The following is a 21,597-nucleotide window of genomic DNA, read 5'->3' on the forward strand; positions in this document are numbered from 1 at the left end:
TGGAGCTCTTCTGGCGTGCATGTGTGTGTGTGTGTATGCATGCAGGAACATATATACACTTAGGGTTTCACACCATTGCCCTCTATTCCATGAAATGAATATGGCAAAATGAATTTAGCATCCCATTACTGACGGAAGTTTTGGTTGTTTCTGGTTTTTCAGTTCATAAAAATAATGCTGCAAAAACATCCTTATATGTGCACCTTTTCCCTGCTGTGGGCATATACTTCTTTAGAGTACAATTGAAGAAGTAAAATTGATGGATTCAAGAGAATACCTACTTTAAATGTCGATAAATTTTTGTCAAACTGATACTCAAAAAAGTTTAACAAATTTATATTCTCAGTCTTCTCTACTTGTTTAGTCACCTTCACCAAAATAGTATAAAATCTACATTTAAAAATGCTCCATGATCTAATGCATGGAAACGGTGACTCTGTTGTAAATTATTTCTCTGCTCTCACCATCTCTGCATCTCTGTAGAAAAGTACAAATAATGGTGATAGTTGTGCATCCTTGGACAAGTTACTTGTGCCTCAGTTTTGTCACCTGTAAAACAGGGATTATAATATCAACCTCATGGGATGGCTGTGATGGAATGAACTGTAGATGTAAAGAGGGAGAACAATGCCTGGCACATGCTATGTACTATATACAATGTTAAATATTACTACTACTACTACTATTACTACTATTATTATTATTACTAGCATAAGCATTTCTTCTGGGAATTCCTGCATTTTTGGTACATTTTTGCCTCTTTTTCCACATGATTGTGTCCCTTTTCTTTTTGGTTGATTCAGTCAGCTGACACATATTTAATGAATGCCTACAATCTCCCAGGGATAGAGAGAGGAGGGGGACAAGATTAAGCGGTCGTTCTCAAGGAACTTACATCCTACTGTGGAGGCAGTTTATAAAGAGACAAACATATAAATGAATAATATTTTGTCAGGATGTCTTTGTGAATCTGGGTAGGGGTGATGGGGTGTAATTTAGACAGGGTGGTCAAAGAAAGTCTCTGTGATGAGGGGACATTTAGCTGAAGACCTGAAGAAAATGAGCATCAAGGCTGAGGAGTCAGCGAGCACAAAGGCTCTGCGACAGGAATGTGGTTGGAATGTTCGAGGAGCAGCATGGAACCAGCGTGGTGGAGCAGAGGGAGTGAGGGGCAGAGCACAGAGAAATGCCAGCTGAGGGGGCAGGGACCAGATTCTGAATGTCCACATAAGCCAGAAGGAGGAATTTGAATTTTATTATAATGCCTAGGAAAGCCAGAGCATTGGCTTCTGAATTGCTGAAATCCTCCCCAACGTGGAGCGGGGCTGAAATTTTATACCTACCTAAGCAGATACCTTGAGTGTGGCCATGAAGAGTGTCACCTGCCCACTGAGCAAAGCTCACACAGGGATAAAAGCTCACATCGGCAATTGGAGCTTCCCTTACCAACTCAGGCCAAGAGGAAGAGCTGAAGAGACCCATCAAATTATGGAACCATGCCCCTAACTCCTGCCTCACCCATCATCCCAATCAAAAGCTAGATTCAAAGCAATTTTCTTCTCTGATACACAGGGCCCTTGCCAGCTGATAGACCAGGCACAGAACCCCTGGCCAAGCTCAGCCACTGGAACAGTGAAGAAGGTCTGCCCCATTAGCACAAAGAGCTGAGGCAGAGCTGCAGCTCACAGCTCTCCCCCAAGGCGGCAAGCCTACCTCTGCAGATGGTCCCGTTCCCCACGTAGCCTGGTTTGCAGGTGCAGCTGTGTCCCTGGACAGTGTTGGTGCAGATGGCATTCTCATCACAGTTGTGTTGCCCACTGCCACATTCATCGTGCTCTGTTTGCAGGCAAGAGAGACAGAGAGATGTCTTTTCTTAAGTTTGAATTGCTGGTGTTGGAAAAGTTAGCTGGAATTCACCCAATAAGAGTGATAGCAACTACCATGTTTTGGACACTTGCTCCATGCCTAGCATTTTCTGTAGAAAATGATATGGTTGAAACCTCAACAACTCTAAAAGATAGATGCTATATCCCCACTTTGCAGGTAAAAAACAAAACAAAACTGAGTCTCAGAGAAGTCAGGAGATTTACCTAAGTCACACAATCGATAAGGGCTGCCCTAAGGTCACTGCTGCTTCCACCTTCCCAAAGGGTTTCCACAGAGGCTCCAAGGAAATGATTCTCAACCCAGGACCATTTGCACACCCTCCCCATCCTCCCAGGGGACTTCCGACAATGTTTGAAGATATTCTGGGTTGTCAGGGAGGGGAGATGCTCTTGGCATCTGATGGATGGAGGCCAGGGGTGCTACTAAACATCCTACAATGCACAGGACGGCCCCCCACAGCAAAGAATTAAACAGCCCAAAATGCTAACAGTGCTGAAGTTGGGTAACCCTGAAATAAGATATTAAATAAAAGGAAAAGAAGCAAACCTTGAATAAATAAAGTAATCCCATGGCTTCTTTAGGCCAAAGAGGGTAAAAATAAAGAGGAAGCCCCAGATAATGTAGCTTTGGCAAAGGAGCATTTACCAAAAAGTATGACCAAAGTAGAAGGGCCATAGGGAATAGTGGTGAACAAAGGGTTATGTTTTGAGTAGGAAAGGGATTTGCTCTCAGGGCCTTCAATAGATTAACTCTAATTTCCCATGCAGCTCGTTTTTGCAGGGTTTAGAATTCAACCCCTGGCTTGATATTTGGTGTGTAGCATTATGGTAATATATAACTAAATAGCCATGGCACCTTTAATCCACAAGATCGAGGGCGGCAGTGCTGGAATGGATCTAACACTGAAAAATGGACTAAATGATTCAAAATTAGAAACCAATATTCCCCAGTTTACTAGGTTTTCCTCCCATAATCACAAAGTTTAAATAGTACCCAAATGACTACTCTATAAATGATACAGGAAAGTTTATACCCTTCATTCTCTTTAACTTCCACTAGTATAGTTACTCAGAAATTTTAAGAAGAAAAAATCAAGTAGATTATTTAAATCATAAAAGGATATAAAATGAGTTGAAACCCCAGCTAGAAACCCCAAAGAAATACTAATTGCAATAAAAACTAAAAATTCAATGTGGTTTGTTAAGTGAACTGTTAAATCAATGTACCAGTCAATTGAAATACCAGCCATCTTCATTAATTTTTATTTGAAATTTCCTAACATTACCCAGTGATAAGAAATGTTAAATCCTGAAAAGTAGAGCTATTTTGGTTATCCTTCATGCAGTCATGTTAAAGGTAAAGAACACACATGCATCTGACTCTTAATTTAACACTTTTGATTTTTCAAAGAAAGTTTTTCTTTAGGTCTTAAGTCCAACCCAAACTGTTAGTAGAAAATGTGCACAAGTTGGCAAGCAGTGAGTAGGGAAGGGAAGATTTATGAGGACACATTTCTAGTCTGTGCTGAAGTCATCTCTAACACACTCCAGATATAGTACAACCCCATGGATGTCTAATCAAATTTATAGACCTATCAAGCATATAGTAAGTGCAGTTGCAATAATAGATGATGTTGGGGACAAAAGATGTCTAAGAATATAGACTTGGACTCCAGGTGTCTTCCATCTCTTTATTTAAATTTATTTAATAAACAATTATTAGGGCCTGTGCTGGGAATACATAGATGAGTATATAGGGTCTTTGCACACATAAACATTTTAATAGGGGCCACCAGACATCAATATGCAACTAACTAGAACACCAGAGAGAAATGATAACTCTTATAAGGTGACCTTATATTTTGTCATACAAACAGGACAAATTTTGGAGTGAAAGGGGGTCCCACTAACAGGAGATAACAGACGTAACTCAAAACGACAGGCAAATGGGCATGTGTAGGCATTCTAGATAAGAGGAAAAAAGATAAAACAGAGGGAATAAATTTCTTATAAATGGGAAGAAAAGATAATGAAAATAATAATTATTGTTATGCTGGCTAGAATTTAATGAATACTCATCAAGCATTGTCATTAATACCTAATTCTTTCTCCTTCCTTTTCCCTTCCCTTCAACAGAATGTCTCAGAAGCACTCTAACAAATCTGTCTCTGTTAACAGTGATTCAGGCATCAATAGCCATTATCAATTAACAAATTGTTTTCCAAAGTGAACTATTAAGGACCCAAACAAGCTACAAAAGCTGTCACTTCAGCTGTGGCTGCAAAGGCCCCATGTTTGGGGTCTAGCTGGTTTGTGGCTTTACTTTGTTCAAAGTAACCTCTTACACATCGTAAAAAAATTGTTGTGATGACTCCACTAAGATATGCCGATCAGGTCTTACAAGTTACATTTTGCAGAGAAGAAACAAGGGTTTGGAGCACTGAAGAGGTTTTTCCAATAAATATATAGACAATAAGTTGCATGTCTGGAACTCAAACTGTCATCTCTTCATTCCTTTTCCTAGGTTCAAAAGGAATTCCTAACACTGTACTACATTAACAGTGTAATTTTTGTAACTTTTTATTTTGAATCAATTATAGACTCATAGGAAGTGTCAAAAATAGCACAAAGAGGTACATGTACCTTTCACCCAGCTTCCCTCAAATGATGACATCTTAGTAGGTGTAGTACAATATTAAAACCAAAAAACTGACATTGGTATATTGCTATGAGCAAGTCTACAGACCTTACTCAGGTTTCAGTTTTTTAATCTGCATTCATTTGTGTAGGTGTGTATAGTTCTAAGCTGTCTTATTCCATGTACAGGTTTGTGTAATCACCACCACAATCAAGATATGGAACTGTTCCATCACCACAATGGAACTCCCTCGTGCAATCTCTTTGTAATCGGATCCACTGGACTCTCCCCTTTACTCACCCAGCCCCACCCCTGTCCCCTGACAACCACTAATCTATTCTCTATATTTAGAGTTTTATAATTTTTAGAATGCTATATAAATGGAATTATAGAGTATGTAAACTTTTTGAGATTGACATTTTTTCACTAAGCATAATGCCTCTGAGTTCTATTCAGGATGTTGCATATATCAATAGTTCATTTTGTTTTACTGGTGAGGGGCACTCTATTGCATGGGTGACTGTGCCAGTTTGAAAGTATTATGTCCCCCCAAATGCCATTATTTTTGATGTAATCTTGTGTGGGCAGACCTATCAGTGTTAATTAGACTGTAATTCTTTGAGTGTTTCCATGGAGATGCGCCCCACCCAACTGTGGGTGACGACTCTGATTGGATAATTTCCATGGAGGTGTTGGCCCACCCATTCAGGATGGGTCTGAATTAAATTACTGGAGCTCTGTATAAGATCAGACAGAAAGAGCAAGCTGCTACAGCCAGGAGGGACACTCTGAAGAATGCCCAGAAGCTGAGAGAGGAACTGCAGTTTGAAGACAGCCATTGAAAGCAGACCCTTGCTCTGGAGAAGCTGAGAGAGGACAAATACCCCAAGTGCAACGAAGAGTGACATTTTTGAGGAACTGCAGCCTAGAGAGAAACGTCCTGGGAGAAAGTCATTTTGAAACCAGAACTTTGGAGCAGGCCAGCCACGTGCCTTCCCAGCTAACCGAGGTTTTCCGGACACCATTGGCCATCCTCCAGTGAAGGTACCCAATTGTTGATGACTTACCTTGGACACTTTATGGCCTTAAGACTGTAACTGTGTAACCAAATAAACCCCCTTTTATAAAAGCCAATCCATCTCTGGTGTTTTGCATTCCAGCAGCATTAGCAAACTAGAACAGTGACCCAGAGTTTGTTCAACCATTCATCCGTTCAAGGACATCTGGATTGTTTCTAGTATTTTGCCATTAATAATAATGTTGCTATGGAGATTTGTGTACAGGTTTTTGTGTGAACATATGTTTTCATTTCTAAGAGATAAATGTCCAACAGTGTGACTACAGGGTCTTATGGGAAGTACATGTTTAGTTTTGTAAGAAACTACAAAACTATTTTCTAGAATGACTGCACTATTCTACATTACCACCAGAAATGTACAAATAATCCAGTTTCACTGCATCCTCACCAGCATTTGCTGGTGTCACTAATTTTATTTTTTTTTTTCAGTCTTTCTGATGGGTATGTAGTGAACCTGCATTGTGCTTTTAATTTGCATTTCCTTAATAGTTAATAATGTATAACATCTTTTGATGTCTTATCTGTCATCTGTAACTCCTTTTTGGTAAAATATCTTTTCATGCTTTTTATTCATTTTATAATTGGATTTTTTTTTATTATTGAGTTTTGAGAATTTTTATATATTCTAGAAATAAGACCTTTGTCAGATATGTGATTTGCAAATATTTTCTCAGTCCGTAGATGGTCCTCTCATTCTCTAATCAGAGTCTTACTGAATGTAAAAGTTTTTAATTTTGATAAAGTACAATTTATCAAATAGCTTTTTTATAGATCATAATTTTAGTGTCATGTCTAGGAACTCTTTTATCTAGTCCTGTATAACAAATATTTTCTTAAATTTTTTTCCTAGTAGTTTTACATTTTACATTTAAATCCATAATTCATTTTGAGTTAATATTTGTTTAAGGGGTGAGGTTTAGGTTGCGGCTCATTTTTTTGCCAATGGATGTCCAATTGCTCCAGCTTCATTTGTTGAAAAGGTTACTCTTCCTCCACTGAATCATCTTGTACCTTTTGAGCATATTTATGTTGGTCTGTTTCTGGGTTCCCCAGTATTTTTCACTGACTATGTGTCTATTCCTCTGCCAATACCACTCCTGATTACTGTAGATATATTAGGCCTTACTGTCAGAGAGTGATTCCCCCCACTATCTTCTTCATTTTTGGAATTATTTTAGCTATTTAGTTCCTCAGACTTGCTATATAAATTTTGGAATAAGCTTATCTATCTCTACAGAAAAATTTCCTGAGAGTTTGATAAGAATTATATTAAACTTAAAGATCAATTCAGGGAGAATTAACACGTTTACTGTATTGAGTCTTCTGATCCATGAACACAGAAAGTCTCTCCAGTATTTTAGATCTTTGATTCTTTTCATCAGTGTTTTGTAATTTTCAGGATATAGATCCTGTGCATGTTTCATTAGATTTACAACTAGGTATTTCATTTTATTTTGGAGCAACTGTATACATATTATGTATTTAATTTCAGTTTCTACATGTTTCTTGCTAGTATATAGGAATGCAATTGATTTTTGCATGTTCATTTTGTACCTGAGACCCTGCTCAACTCAATTATTAGTTCTACAATCTTTTTTGTAGATTTTTTGTGATTTTCTACATAGACAATCATGACATCTGCAAATAAGGATAGTTTTATTTCTTTCTTTTCAATCTGTAAGCTTTTTACCTCCTTTTGTTGCCTTATATGATGATTAAGACTTCCAGCTTTATGTTGAATAAGAATGGTGAGAGCTGATATTATTGCTTTGTTCCCTATCTTAGGAGGAAAGCATTCAACCTTTCATTATTAAGTATAATGCTAGCCCCACTTCACACCACTCCCTTGATGCTGTAGGTGGAGGCTTAGCTCCAGGCTGGGTCCCACTGACAACAGGATTGAGAGAAAGTGAAGGGCTGATTAGCCAGCCTTGCACTCCCTCATTCAGTCTCTGCTGCCTGGTGGGATTGGAGGTTCAGCTGTTCACAGAAACACTGATATTACTCCAGTTGGGAAACCAGCGCAGAGCTGGCTTCTGCCAGGCAGGCGGATGGAAGATCAGCTCCTTGCTGGATGCCACTGAACCTGCCAGGGTGGGTGAGGAAGGAGGGTAGTTTTCCGGTGGTGTATGGTTGGAGTAGGGCAGACATTGCCCAAAAGGCTCCTCATTCCGTTAAGCCGCTTGTTTCCCAGTGCTTTGGCTATAGGAAGCAGGTTTTCCTTGGAGTTTTTTTTTGTCTGTGACTATTGGCATTCCAGGTCACAGGCTTCTTCATTGCCCTATCAAGGATATGTGGGGGGCAAATACAAAACCAAGGGAACTCACCACCTTGTTGTTTCTCAAGTCCCAAGTTCCCTTGGCAGTCCTTCTTTGCACTGTCCAGAGTCTTCCTATATGTTTGTTGTGTTCTGTCCAGGGGTTCTTTAAGCTATAAGAGGGAGGACCTGGGAGGAATGGGGCTATTTCATCTTAACCAGAACCTAAGGTCTATAGTGTATTTAATTTTTAACTATTCATTTTCTTTTAAACTATTAAAACTATTAAACTATCTATAGAGTATTTAATTTAAACTGTTCACTTTCTTCCTCTTCTCTTCTTCTTTTCTAAATAGCACTAATAACTGTGATGTTTTTAAGTTAATATTTATTGAGCACAAACTACAGGCCAGGTACTGCTCTAAGTGTGTTATATCATTCGTATGAGTTAAGTATTATTATCACCCTATTTGCAAATGAAGAAACCAGATCAGAGAGGTTGAATAAGTGGCCCAAGGTTATTGACTGGGAAATGGTAGATTCAAAGCAAGATAGATACAGTCCAACCATGGTAGAAGAAACAGAGCCATGTAGTTATTAGTCATTCTTGATAACTCCTCCATTAATCCCTTATAATCAATCCAGCACCAAGCCTTGTTGAGTTTACTTCTAAGTGTCTCTCAAATTCATCCCCATATCCCTGTTTCCATTGTCACCACCCTCATCCAAGTTACATTCATCTCTCACTTGGACATCCCAAGAGATACCTGCACATTCACTGTTGCTCACTTTCAACTTGTAATCCACACTGCACTTTAGAGTGATCTTTTAGGAATTCAAAATCTGATCATCTTGCCATCCCTGCTAAAACACTCTTCAATTACTTCCCATTGTTCTTAAAATGAAGACAAGCATTTTTAACATGACTTACAAGGTCTTGTCCCATTTCATTTCATTCTTATTCTTGCCTGCTCTGCTACAACCACTCTGGCTTTCTCTCCTACCTACAAAGGTCCTTGTTTCTTCTGGTCATAGGGGCATTTTCTTCCTTCTTTGCTCTAAGTAACACATGCTTCTCCTTGGTATCTCAACTTGGTCCTCACCTCATTAGAAAAGGAACTCCTGATTTCTTTGCCTGGTGTAGTTTCCCCTGTAACATATTATAGCTAGCACCTCTCTCTAATAATACTACTCCCAGTTACAATTTTATGTGCATTAGTGAAGCTGTTTTATTAATATTTGCCTTCTCTACTTGAGTACAAATCTCTTCAGAATAGAAACTGTATTTTTCCTTTTTTATCCCCAGTCCCTAGCAGAGTTTCCTGAAACTTAGTAAGTGCCTGATACTAATACCTATTTATGAAAGAAGGAAAGAAGGAAGGGAGGGGGAAGGGACAAAGGGAGAGTTGGGGGAAGGAACAGAGAAAGGAAAGAGGAAGAAAAGAGATGAAAGAGGGTATGGTTGTCTTTTGCATCAAAATTGCACTGATGCCAAAAAAGAATGAAAACAAGGAAAAGGCCATTGAATCAGGCTGCTGGAGGAAACTCAGAAGAGAAGTGCTTAAAAACAAAATACAACCAGGTAATAATATGTGACTTGTGGGAGGAGGAGAAAGGGTTTGGGAGCACCCCTTGAGGCAGCCCATGTCTTTCATAAAGAATTGCTAAGGGCACAGCCCACAGGCTGGAAGAAAATATTTGCAAATCATATATCTGGTAAGGGACTTGAATCCAAAATATATAAAGAACATTTACAACTCAGTAATAAACAGACAACCCAACTGAAAAATGGGCAAAATATTTAAATAGGCATTTCTCCAAAGAAGATATATAAATGACTAATAAGCACATGAAAAGATCCTCAATGGTAATCAGCAATTAGGGAAATCCAAATCAAAACTCTAGTGAGATACCACTCATACCTACTAGATTGGCTAAAACAAAAAAGACAGAAAATAACAAGTGATGACAAGGGTATGGAGAAATTGAAACCCTCATACTCTGCTAGGGGAATACAAAATATGTCAGTCACTTTGGAAAACAGTCTGGCAGTTCCACAAACTGTAAAATAGAGTTACCAAATAACTCAGCAATTCTACTCCTAGGTATCTACCCAAGAGAAATGAAGGTATATCTGCACTCAAAAACTTGTATACAAATGTTCAGAGCAGCATTATTTATAATTGTCAAAATTTGGAAACCACCCAAATGTCTGTTAACTGAAGAAAGCATAAAATGTGGTATATCCAAACAATGAAATATTAAAAAGGAAGTAGTGATAACTGCTATGACTTGGATTAACCTCAAAATCACTATTTTTGAGAGAAAGAGGTCAGTCACAAAAGATCACAGATTGTATGATCTCATGCATATGAAATGTTCAGAATAGGCAAATCTATAGATACAGAAAGTAGATTAGTGAAGGGTGAACCAAGGAATGGGAGGAAATGGGAAATGACTGTTAAAGAGCACCAGTTTCTATTTAGGGTGATAAAATGTTCTAAAATTAGACTATGATAATGATTGCATAGTTCTGTAAATATGCTTAAAAGCTGAATTGTATCCTGTAAGGATATGAGCTTTATGGCATGTAAATTACATCTTAATAAAGTTGTTTTACAAAAAGAATTGCTAAGGAGAAAGCTCTGAAATAAGTTCCCATGCTTATTTCTCTCCATGTTCCAAGAAGTGGGAGTAAAAACTCATCAGAGGTCATTCTTGGATGAAATGTTCTTCCAAGAATAGGTGGTGCTTTGCAAGTACCTTTTGTGCCCCTCTAGAACAAAAGAGCCCCAGAAAACAAATGGGTTCAAAGGATGAATGAGAAAAATTCATTAGGAATGTTAATGAGTTTTGCTAATAGTGTAAGGATGTGCCAAATTTCTTTAATTGAAAAACACCATTTATTTAATAGTAATAATTTTGTGGGAAAAAAGTAATTTCATATGCAATGTATTCATCAGTTATAAGATGATTTCCAGTTGCCTAAACATGAAAATCTCTGCTTTAAGCTTCAATATATGTGCTATTTATATTCTAACACAGTTCTTGAGTTCAAGAAACATTTTTCTAGGTCAAAATAAATTAACTCCAAGCCCCCTATTTGCCAGAATGGAGAACCTAAATCTTATTCATTATTGGACTCCTTTCTGCCCCACTTTGTATCACCAGGATCCCACCAAGGTTATGGGGTCTTAGACAGAAACATTTAGAAGGGCTGCCTGACCTTTAATCTGCACTGATCATTACCTTAGCCCATAAAAAGCTCTTGAGTGCTAGAAGCCCTGCTGATTCCCTGCTAAGTGTAGACACTGATATTTTTGTCTAGAGCAGATATTCTAGTATCTGAGACCTGGGTCTCTGGGAGTACCACAAATTCATTCGCCTTGGTGGAAGTTCCCCCTTTCTGGGGAAATACTATGTCAAGGACCTATACATCTCCATCTTCCCTCTCCTGCATGTGGCTACTTTAGCTTAGACCACTTCTACCTCTCCAAACATCAAGCCCCACAACCCTAACTCCTATTGGGCAATTCAATCTCCTCAAAACCATGTATTAACTCTGACCCAATGGCAAAGAGGCCTTGAGTCTCCAGGACTGGAAGCTGTCCTTGACTCAAAGCCCTGGGTAGGATTATGGGCAGAACAAACATGGCACTAGGGTTGTAGATAAGGAGGTATGAGGAAGAGAGGAAGGGAACTGGCTTCCATCCTTTCTGATTCTTCAGAAACAAAATACAAAGTAGTAACTCAATCAAGTGCCCTTCTACTTGTTTATTTATATATTGTTATATATTACATATGGAAGATTGTAAACATATCAATCACACATATAATATTTTACACACATGGAAAAAACCTATAAGATCGTATATGAAGTTATTAAAGTGATTTCCCCTGAGGGGTTGGAAAGGGGATATAGGAGAGGGTCTTATATTATGTAGTTTATTCCATTTGTACTTTTGAATTTTTTCATAGCCAGTATGTTTCTCTTATAACTTAACAAGAGTAGATTTTTTTTTTCAGAAGAAAAATTATTTCCAGATGCATCCAAGTTTGTATGGAAAGACGCAAAGCTTTGGAGACCGACATACCTGTATGCAAACCTCAGCATTGCTACCTATAAAACACAGACAATGATGCCAGGACTAAAGAGTGGGATATTTGGCTTAGTATTTGTTTCCTCAGATCCTAACAGATCTGCTACAGAGAAGATGTTCAAGATACATTTATATAATGTATGCTCATGGAAATAAACTCTGTAAAGAATCTAGTACCATTTTTGGCACATAGTTGGCACTCCAAAAGTAGAAAAGGCCGTCACCACCTCCACCTCCACCTTCACTGCCACTGTCATTATCATCATCAACATCACATTATGACGGTGTAGTGTTGGACTGTATTTTCCATGAAACCATCCTCAGTAATTCCAGGAAGATTTTACCAGGAGCTTTGTTACTCTCCTCTATGTCCTCTAGGCTTCATGGTATCCTGGAAAGAGAAAGAACCTAGGTCCTATTCCAGCCTGGTCACTTGCTCGCTCTGTGACCTTAGAAAGTATACCTAAGTCTTGGATCCTTCAGCGGTGTCATCAGAAAACAGAAGCAATAAAATCCATCCTACAAGGCTGTTGGGAAAATTAACTGAGAGAGCATGCATAAAGTATCTAGCAGTGGGCAAGGCACATAATACAGATCCAGTAAATGTTAGTTGTATATCACAGGAATAACTTAGAAATGCATCATTAAACTACAAAATAAATGAGGAGCTGAGCTGTGTTCTGATGTTTATAGCTTTCTTTTAAAACACCTAATGCAATAGGCATATTCAAAACTAGAATAAAAGAAAGAAGCAAAACTGTTGTTTGGTTTTGCTTTTATGGAATGGTCACATAATCTTCCCCAAAGTGACTCTTTATGAGACCCTTTATCTCTCTCCTGTGAAGAGGCTGGATTGTGATTCTTTTGATTCCACTACTACCCAGAGGAACTCTGAAGAAAAGTGTCTAAAATGAAACACGGAAAGAAAAATAATGCTATATTAGAGTTGTTTATCACAAAAGTTTGGCTTCTCCTTCAGGGATTCTTGGTACGCATATGTTGTTCTTTCTATTTCTGAAACAAAATGATAGTGCAGAAGGACGAAAGGAACTTGGGAGAATGACTGGCAAAGGGGAAAAGTCTCTTTTCCTCTTTCTTCGTGACTTATGAGCTCCCTAAGAAAAAAGAGGATGGAATCAAAAGGAAACACAGAGCCCTGAAAATTTGGTATTCCCATTACTCTGCTTTCCAACACATCCCTTTATTCCTATTGAAATCTTCCTTCCTACCCAACTTTATATACACCTTGCATCATAACAGGCTGGGAGGAGACTGAGGAGCCAAGCCCCAATGCCCCTCACCATTACCTAAAAAAGACCTTAGAATATGGAGGGGAAGAGAACTAGAGATACAAGTCTATAGCAAAATCATTTGATGTGTTTCAGGCTCGTGGGAAGAACAAAGGTTTTAGAGGCAGACAAACTGAGTTGAGTTTGAACCATAGCTCCAACACGAAGCACCTGTAAGAAATCAGTACGGCCTGTTACCCTTCTGAGCCTTTGTATCCCTATCTGTAAAGCAGAGATAATACCACCTACCTTGCTGAGGAGTTGTGAGAAGTAAGAAAAATATAATGTATAATAGATGCTCAATAAATATTAACTAATTCTTTTCATTAATTAGTCTCAGACTATGAAAACTAGGAAACATATATATATTAAATATATAACCATATGTGTATACATATATATATAGAGAGAGAGAGAGAAAGGAAGGAAGGGAAGGAGAAGAGGAGAGAGGGAGGGAGAGAGAGAAGAAATGGGAAGATTGAAAAAGACTTAGAAGAATTTATGCCTCTGCTGCCTCAGCCCTCTGGTAAGTGTCCTGGGGATATGTATTAACAAGAAAATCTCTGAAGCATAGAAAGACATTAGCCTTTCTCAGCCTCAGCCTCACGGCCTGGTAGGACACACTCTCTAGGTTGACCACTCATAAGTCGTTGCCCTCTTTCTCCTTTGTTACTGGCAGAGCCCACCTCCCATAGAGAGTGTACTATCAGATTACATCCCAGTGGCCTTCACAACTAGAGCTAGCTGGGTGTCCAGTAGCTACAAGCTAAGTGTGCTGGGAGCTTTCTGTAAATGCTTTTCTCCATGAATGAAGAAAAAGAAGAGGATAAATATATCCATGGGAACTTTGTGGCCTTTCCTCACTACCCTCAGGTTGCCTTTTTTCCCTCCAGACCAGACATGTGAAAAAACTAAATTAAAAAATCAAAAGCAACCTTCTTCAACAGTAGGTGTATACTGATTACCCATTAAGTGCCAACAATTTGCTTTGCACAGGAGATACAGTGGCAAAGAAGATAAACATTGGTCCTGTTCTCATGGAGCGTACAGTATAGAAACAAAAACAAATCATTCTAACCCCAGGTGTTAAGTGCTAGGGCAAGAGGCAAGCAGGGTGCCATAAAAATATACAGCAGCGGAATGTAACCCAGGCCAGGGATCAGGGAAGACTGCCTGGAGGAAGTGGCATTTAATGAAAGGACTGATTGGGAGTTAGTCAGGCAAAATGAGGCAGGAGATACACGTTGAAAATAAACATTAAGTCCATACTCCAAAGCAACACAAAACCTCAAACAGTGTGTCATCAGATTAAGATGACAAGTCTCTGAAAATTGCCCCAATGAACACTGAGATGAGAGCACAAGACAGAGAAAATAACCCCCTATTTATACAAATAATGTGCACACTGTGGGGCCAGTATTGCTTTCCAAAGGAAAACTGAGCTGCCTCATATAAGTCTGATGTGTCCATCTCTCTACCAGTAATTGTTCATAGGTAGTAACAGATAATCATTTCTATCTCTGTATCTGTGAAAAATTTTCCAAAGATAACCCATCCTACATGCTCTCGTGTAATATAACCTTCCAAGCACCCATCAAGGACCTCAGACGAATCACCCTCCCTTTGAATCTGGGCTGGCCTTAGAAACATACTTGAAAACAGCAGAATGTAGCAGAAATGATACTGTTTGACTTCCAAGACTAGGTCAGAAATCTGGCAGCTTCTGAAATGCTCATTCTTCAGATGTTCATTCTTAGGACATTCCCTCTTTGAACTGAGATGTCATGCTGTGAGAAGCCAAAGACACACGGAGAGACCATGAGCATGTGCTCTGGGCAACAGTCTCATCTGAGTCCAGCCTTCCAGTCATCCCAGTCCAGGAATCTAACATGCAACTGAAGGAGCCTTCAGATTATTCCATTTTCCACCATTTGAGTCCCCTCAGCCCTTGGAGTCTTCTCAGCTGAGGTTCCAGATATCATGGAGATACAAGCTGTCCCCTATCTACATTATTGATCCACAGATTTATGAGCATAGTAAAATGGTAGTTTTATACCACTGAGTTCGAGAAGTCATGACTCAGTAAGTCACTAAGAGATATTCAGAACAGTATCACTGGATCCAAGCCCAGGGCATGGTGTGGAGAAGCAGCTCATTGAGATTCTGTGAAAGTGAAAATCAAAGTACCTGAACAAACCTGGCTCTGCATTTGGTCTTTGGAGACAGCCTTCCATCTTCAAAGTGAGGCTTATTAAAGAATGGCAACCTGACAGTTGCCTTATATTGTTTTTACAAAGTCTTCAGTTATCATTAACATAGTCAACCCTAAAATGAAACCAAAGAGGGGGCAATTTTGCAGCAATCCAAATGGATTTTAAACAACATCAACAGACTTCCCAGGGAATGTCAATGCATATGTTGATAGTACTCTCATCACCTGTCACCAAATTCTACATCCAGTAGTTGCTAACAATGTATTAAAAGAGGAAGCTGTAGAAAATCACACCAAGAAAGCCAAAAGTTCTCCTCAAGACAATTTACAAAAGCTCAGGAGCATAAATATAGAACAGAGTCAAGGTTTCGTCCTCCCTTGAGTTGGAAAAGTACAGTGGTTAGAAATCAGAGCTCTGACTACAGACCAACTTGGGTTAAAATCTCAGCTCTATCACTCAATGACTGTGTGAACTTACACAAGTTGTATGTTATCTCTTGCCCTTGTTTCTCCTTTAGAAAAAAGATTGGTGTAAGGATTAAACAAGATAATGTGGACATGGAATATGTGAATAATGTGTACATGAAATATTTAGCATGCACTTATTATTTGCTTGCACTGTTCTAAGCACAGAAAACAAAATGGTGAATAAATGAGATAAAGTTCATGCTGTGTTAGAGCTTTTTCTCTAACAGGGAAGACAGACAACAAATAATATGCAAATAAATATGTAATAAACTTTGGGGTAGTAATAACTAATATGAAGAAAAACAAAGCAGGGCAAGTGGATGGAGAGGTGCTAAATTAGAGAGCTCTAGGAAGGCTTTTCTGAGGACATTTAAACAGAGACCTGGATGAAATGGAGTAAACATTACAATAATCCTAGAGGAGAGCATTTCAGACAGAAGGAATGCCAAAAAAAAAAAAAAAAAAAAAGCTGGGAGTGAGAAAAAGCAGGGGAAGAAGGCCTGGGTGGCAGCAGTGGAGTAAGGAAATGAATGGGATTATGGTAGGAAATCAGGTCAATCAGGTAGCCACGGGTCAAATAAGGCAGGTCCTTTTAACCCACCTGGAATGTATTCTAGGTGTGGTGTTAAGACATTTGTAGGCTTCCCACAACCCTGTACATGAGTCACTTGGCACATGTCTGGCATATTATAGCATAAACTCAATAAATGGCTGGGTTGTTATAACAGATTACTGTCAGGGCAGGACAGCAAAAACACATTCCTCACCTGCAACACTGAGGCGAACATACACTGGTAGAGCAAGCAATGAGGTCAGAGAATGTAGGACCCACAGGCTCCAAGGGGGATTGATATTTCAGGTCATTCACAAAAGACGCACAAACCAGAAAACAGAGATGAGACCTAAAGAAGTGCCTGGCATTCTATTCTCACACAGGCTACTTATTCTACTCTTCACAGGAATCCAAGTTGTGAGTTCACAACACTTTGTGCATGAAATTATTATCATTTGCTTGTGACTGAGTCACTAACTAAACTGTGAGCTTATAGAGGGTAGGGCCAGGCCTTATTTCTCTCCACGACCTGAGGACCTAGAGCTGCACTGTCCGAAATGATAACCATGAGCCAATGCAGCTCATGAGCCTTTCAATTGTGGCTAGTCCTGATTGAGTTGCACTAAGTGTAAAATATATGCTGGACTGCAAAGGCTGAGTTCCAAAAAGAATATAAAATACCTCATTGAAAATTTGTATATTGATTATATGCTGATATGACAATATTTTATAAATATTGCATTAAATAAAAATATTTAAATTACTTTCACCCGCATCTTTTTACTGTTCTTAATGTTACTGTGCCTGTTTGAAACTGTTACATACCCCAAGAAAGACTAGGTTCTTTAACGCAGTTTTGTGAGGGCAGACTTATTATGGGTGGAACCTTTTGATGAGGTTGTTTCCATGCAGATGTGACCCACCCAACTGCAGGTGAGACTTTTGATTAGATTATTTCCATGGAGGTGTGACTCCCCCCTTCAGGGTGGGTCTTGTTTAGTTCACTGGAGTCCTTAAGAGAGCTCAAGGGCTGACACAGATGCCAGATGCTTGAAGATGCAGACAGAAAGGTGTTCGGAGATGCGAAGCTAAGAGATGAAGCCCAGAGTTTTCCCCAGACAAGCTAAGAGAGGACCCCCCCAGACACTTACAAACACCTTGGGAGAAGAGGCAAGGATGCACAGGAGCTGAGAGAGAAGCTAAGAGAGACAGAGCCCACAGTCATTTTGGAGAAAGCCATTTTGAAACCAGAACCCAGGAGCAAAGGACCAGCAGATGCTAGCCACATGTCTTCCCAGCTGACAGAGGTATTCCAAACGCTATCGGCCTTCCTTCAGTGAAGGCATCCTCCTGTTTATACCTTAGTTTGGACACTTTTATGGCCATAGAACTGTAAATTTGTAACCTAGTAAGTCCCCTTTATAAAAGCTAATCCATTTCTTGTATTTTGCATAATGGCAGCTTTAGCAAACTGGAACAGTGACCATTAGGAAATTTTAAATGACATACGTGGCTTGCATTACATTTCTATTGCGCCCTGACAGGGCAGGTGCTCAGTAAATGTAAGAAGGAAGGAAAGGGAGGAACAGAATATCTCTAAGAAGACTTTTTACATTCCTAATCAGCAGTGGCAAATGTGGTTTATCTTGAAAGCCAGGTCTGATTGTTTGGTTGTGGTTGACTGGAATGCTATATTAGAAAGGATTCAAGGCCAAATCCTAGTTCAGTGGGATGAGTGTGGGGTCTAACTTAAAATATCTGTCATGGGCAGATGAGGTGAACACGGCAGTTCACATACAATGTATTGATTATACTTGTATAGGGATAATAATAATAGCAAGAATTTCTTGAGAATGCATTTTGCACTGGGAGTGTGCTGAACATTTTCTCTTGCTAGATATTTTTCCATTCACAAATTCATTTGATTTTCGTAACAACCTTGAAAGGTGGGAATTATTATAACCGTTTTATACATGTGAAAAATGAAGTTCAGATAGGGTTAGTTTCCCAAGCTAACAAAAATGCCCTGGATTTAAAACCATCACAGCATATTTCCAAACCTCTGTGAGCGAGGCCTACCACCTGTTAACAGAATTCTGAAAGGCTAGGGTGCCATCATGGAGGTCTGTATTCCGCCTGCTCCCCAATATTTGGCATGTGACCTATTCCTAGACTTGGACCTGTGCTGACATACCTTCTGGATATGATATAGTGACATCAATGCTGTGCATGAATCTTCCAGCCCTCTCCTCACCTTAGAAAGTTAGACTAGATCAGTGGTTCCCAAACACTGGCATTCATCAGAATCATCTGGAGGGCTTATTAAAGTGCAAATTCCTGGGCCCCACCCGTAAAGTGTTGGATTCAGTATGAAGTGGGGTCAGAAGATTAGGAGTTCTACCAAGCTCCCAGGTGATGCCCATGCTGCTGGTCCAGGAGTCACACTTGGAGAATCACCGGTCTGAATCCAGCTCCCAGCTCTCCCTGGCCATACATCAGAATCAGCTGGGGAAATTTTTTTTAGAACAAATCAATGCCCAGCCCTAGACCAGACCAACTGAACCCAAATCTCTGTGGTAGGGTTCAGGCACATGCATTTTTAAAATCTTCCCAGGAAAGAAGAGAAGGTAGAGAACCACTGCACTACCTGGTCCTTCTATTTAACCCACCCTTCTGGTGGTTCTAAAAGACAAAATTTGGAAGAAAATACCTAAGCCTCTTCTGGCCAAGGGGTCAAGCCTTACTGGATTCACTGTGGATGGGTGCAAACTCAGGGCAGCATACAAGCATGCGAGTTGGTAGGTGTGTGTTGGGGTGGGGGTAGGGAACCTGGAGGCCACCAGACAGGCACAGCAGAAGGACACTGAGTCCCTGGAAATGCTATCCCATAACTGGCATTATGAGAATTCACTAGTCTTTCCCAGAGAGATATTTTAGTAGTGACTAAAGGCCAATATGTGTTTGGTCCCTGTCATTTGCTTCATAGCTGGAGAATGTTCCCACTGAAGGGCACTGACGTTATAACTATCATCTGGCTCAACAGGAATGAAACATAATGAAATGGAAATGATTCACATCTGCAAGGTTCCCCACAGAGGAAACCCAGTGAAGCAAGTATCTAATCCTGTAAAATCTACAAAGGTAAGAATTTCAAGGATAAATATCATGAGTCCCCCCCCCCCATAAAAGTTGGACAAATCCTGGAATCTCAAAATTTGATATTAACTTCTCCCTTTGCAGTGAGAAAGCTAAAAGCAGCAAACAGTCTCTACCTTCCCTTTATCCCCATCACTTAAAAAACATTCAGAGGGGAGGAACCTAAGATGGCGGCTAGGTGAGACAGAGGGAAAAACACCTCCGTGGAAAACACTAGATAAAAAACCAGAAAGTGACCCAGAACACCACTTCCAGAGTAGCACCAGCCGGACAAGTTCTGCTAAAGCCACAGGGAACGTGCGTTTGGTGAAACCAGGAGTCTGCATTCCGAAATGAGTGAGTCAGTTGGCTGAGTCCCCCGGCCACGCTGCAGGGTGGGGAAACAGTGAGTTGGCGTTTTTAAAAAAAAAAAGCAGCCCAGGAACAGCTGCAGATAAGACCGGAGCGGTCTGGACTAACGCCTCAGTGTCTGGGGTGGAGGATACCCCTTCCCACATCCACTGCTGATTGTCTCGGGTCCAGGGGAGCAAAGGGGAGCCAAAAGGAGAAAAAAAAAACGCACGACTTGCAGCCGTCTCCCCAGTGAGTGGGGCTACACCTGCCCGGGGCCGAACACACAGCACAGAGCTGAGCCAAGAAACCCAGCCTGACAGGGAGTCTTTCCCACAGCACCGCTCACACGACACAATATCAGCCATGGACAGTGGCCTTGAATACACCCACGGCTGATTGTTCCGGAGCTGGGAGACCAGAGCTGTGTGGAAAGGGGGAAGTTAACACGTCCCATTCAACCATCTTTGAAGTGGGCTGGGAACGCCCCTACACAGCCCGGTGGCCCAGGGCTTCCCTGGAGGCTGGCGCTCACTTGTGACGTGGCACGGCCCGCCCCCACTCAGCAGAGGTCCTGGAAAAGCACAGCAGGGAGGGGGGAACCACTCAGAAATCCCAGGGAACCTACGCCAATACCAAGGACTTTTGTGTCAGCGGCAGAGAACAGCCTTAAATCTCCGGGAACACCTGGGAGGTTTGATTATTAAACCTGCCCTTCCTCCCTAACCGCTCAGGCACATGCCCCTCATTGAGGGCAGACAGCACCGACAACACACCCAAATTAAGTGCACCAATTGGACCTCAAAAGAATCAGATCCCCACACACCACAAAGTTGGGGAGAACTGACTTGAGGGGAATAAATGACTCACAGACGCCATCTGCTGGTTAGTTAGAGAAAGTGTATGTCACCAAGCTGCAATTCTAACCAGTTAAAGATCAAGTAAAGCAAATGCCAAGAGGCCAAAAACAACAAAAAATCTTAAAGTATATGATAAAACCAGATGACATGGAGAACCCGAACCCAAACACTCAAATCAAAAGATCCGAAGACACACAGTACCTGGCAGAATTAATCAAAGAACTACAGACAGGCAATGAGAGCATGGCACGGGATATAAAAGACTTCAAGAAGAGCATGGCACAGAATATAAAAGACATAAAGAAGACCCTAGAAGAGCATAAAGAAGATATTGCAAGAGTAAATAAAAAAAATAGAAGATCTTATGGAAATTAAAGAAACTGTAGGCCAAATTAAAAAGACTCTGGATACTCATAATACAAGATTAGAGGAAGTCGAACAACAACTCAGCCTCCTCGAGGAGCAGAGAACAGAAAATGAAAGAACAAAAGAAAGAATGGGGAAAAAAATTGAAAAAATTGAAATGGATCTCAGGGATATGATAGATAAAATAAAACATCCAAATTTAAGACTCATTGGTGTCCCAGAAGGGGAAGAGAAGGGTAAAGGTCTAGAAAGAGTATTCAAAGAAATTGTTGGGGAAAACTTCCCAAACCTTCTGCACAATATAAATACACAAAGCATAAATGCCCAGTGAACTCCAAATAGAATAAATTCAAACAAACCCACTCCAAGACATATTCTGATCAGACTGTCAAATACTGAAGAGA

General features: G+C 40.1%; 1 protein-coding gene across 1 annotated transcript in view; it reads right to left on the reverse strand.

Moving 5' to 3' along the window:
* NELL1 (neural EGFL like 1) overlaps nucleotides 1–21,597 on the reverse strand; it is a 925,820-nt gene that overhangs the window by 365,021 nt on the left and 539,202 nt on the right. Inside the window, 1 exon segment of the mRNA XM_037838459.1 lies at nucleotides 1,714–1,836. Coding sequence (XP_037694387.1) covers nucleotides 1,714–1,836 — 123 coding nt within the window.

Source organism: Choloepus didactylus, chromosome 6 (genome assembly GCF_015220235.1).
Source record: "Choloepus didactylus isolate mChoDid1 chromosome 6, mChoDid1.pri, whole genome shotgun sequence".
Taxonomy (NCBI): domain Eukaryota; kingdom Metazoa; phylum Chordata; class Mammalia; order Pilosa; family Megalonychidae; genus Choloepus; species Choloepus didactylus.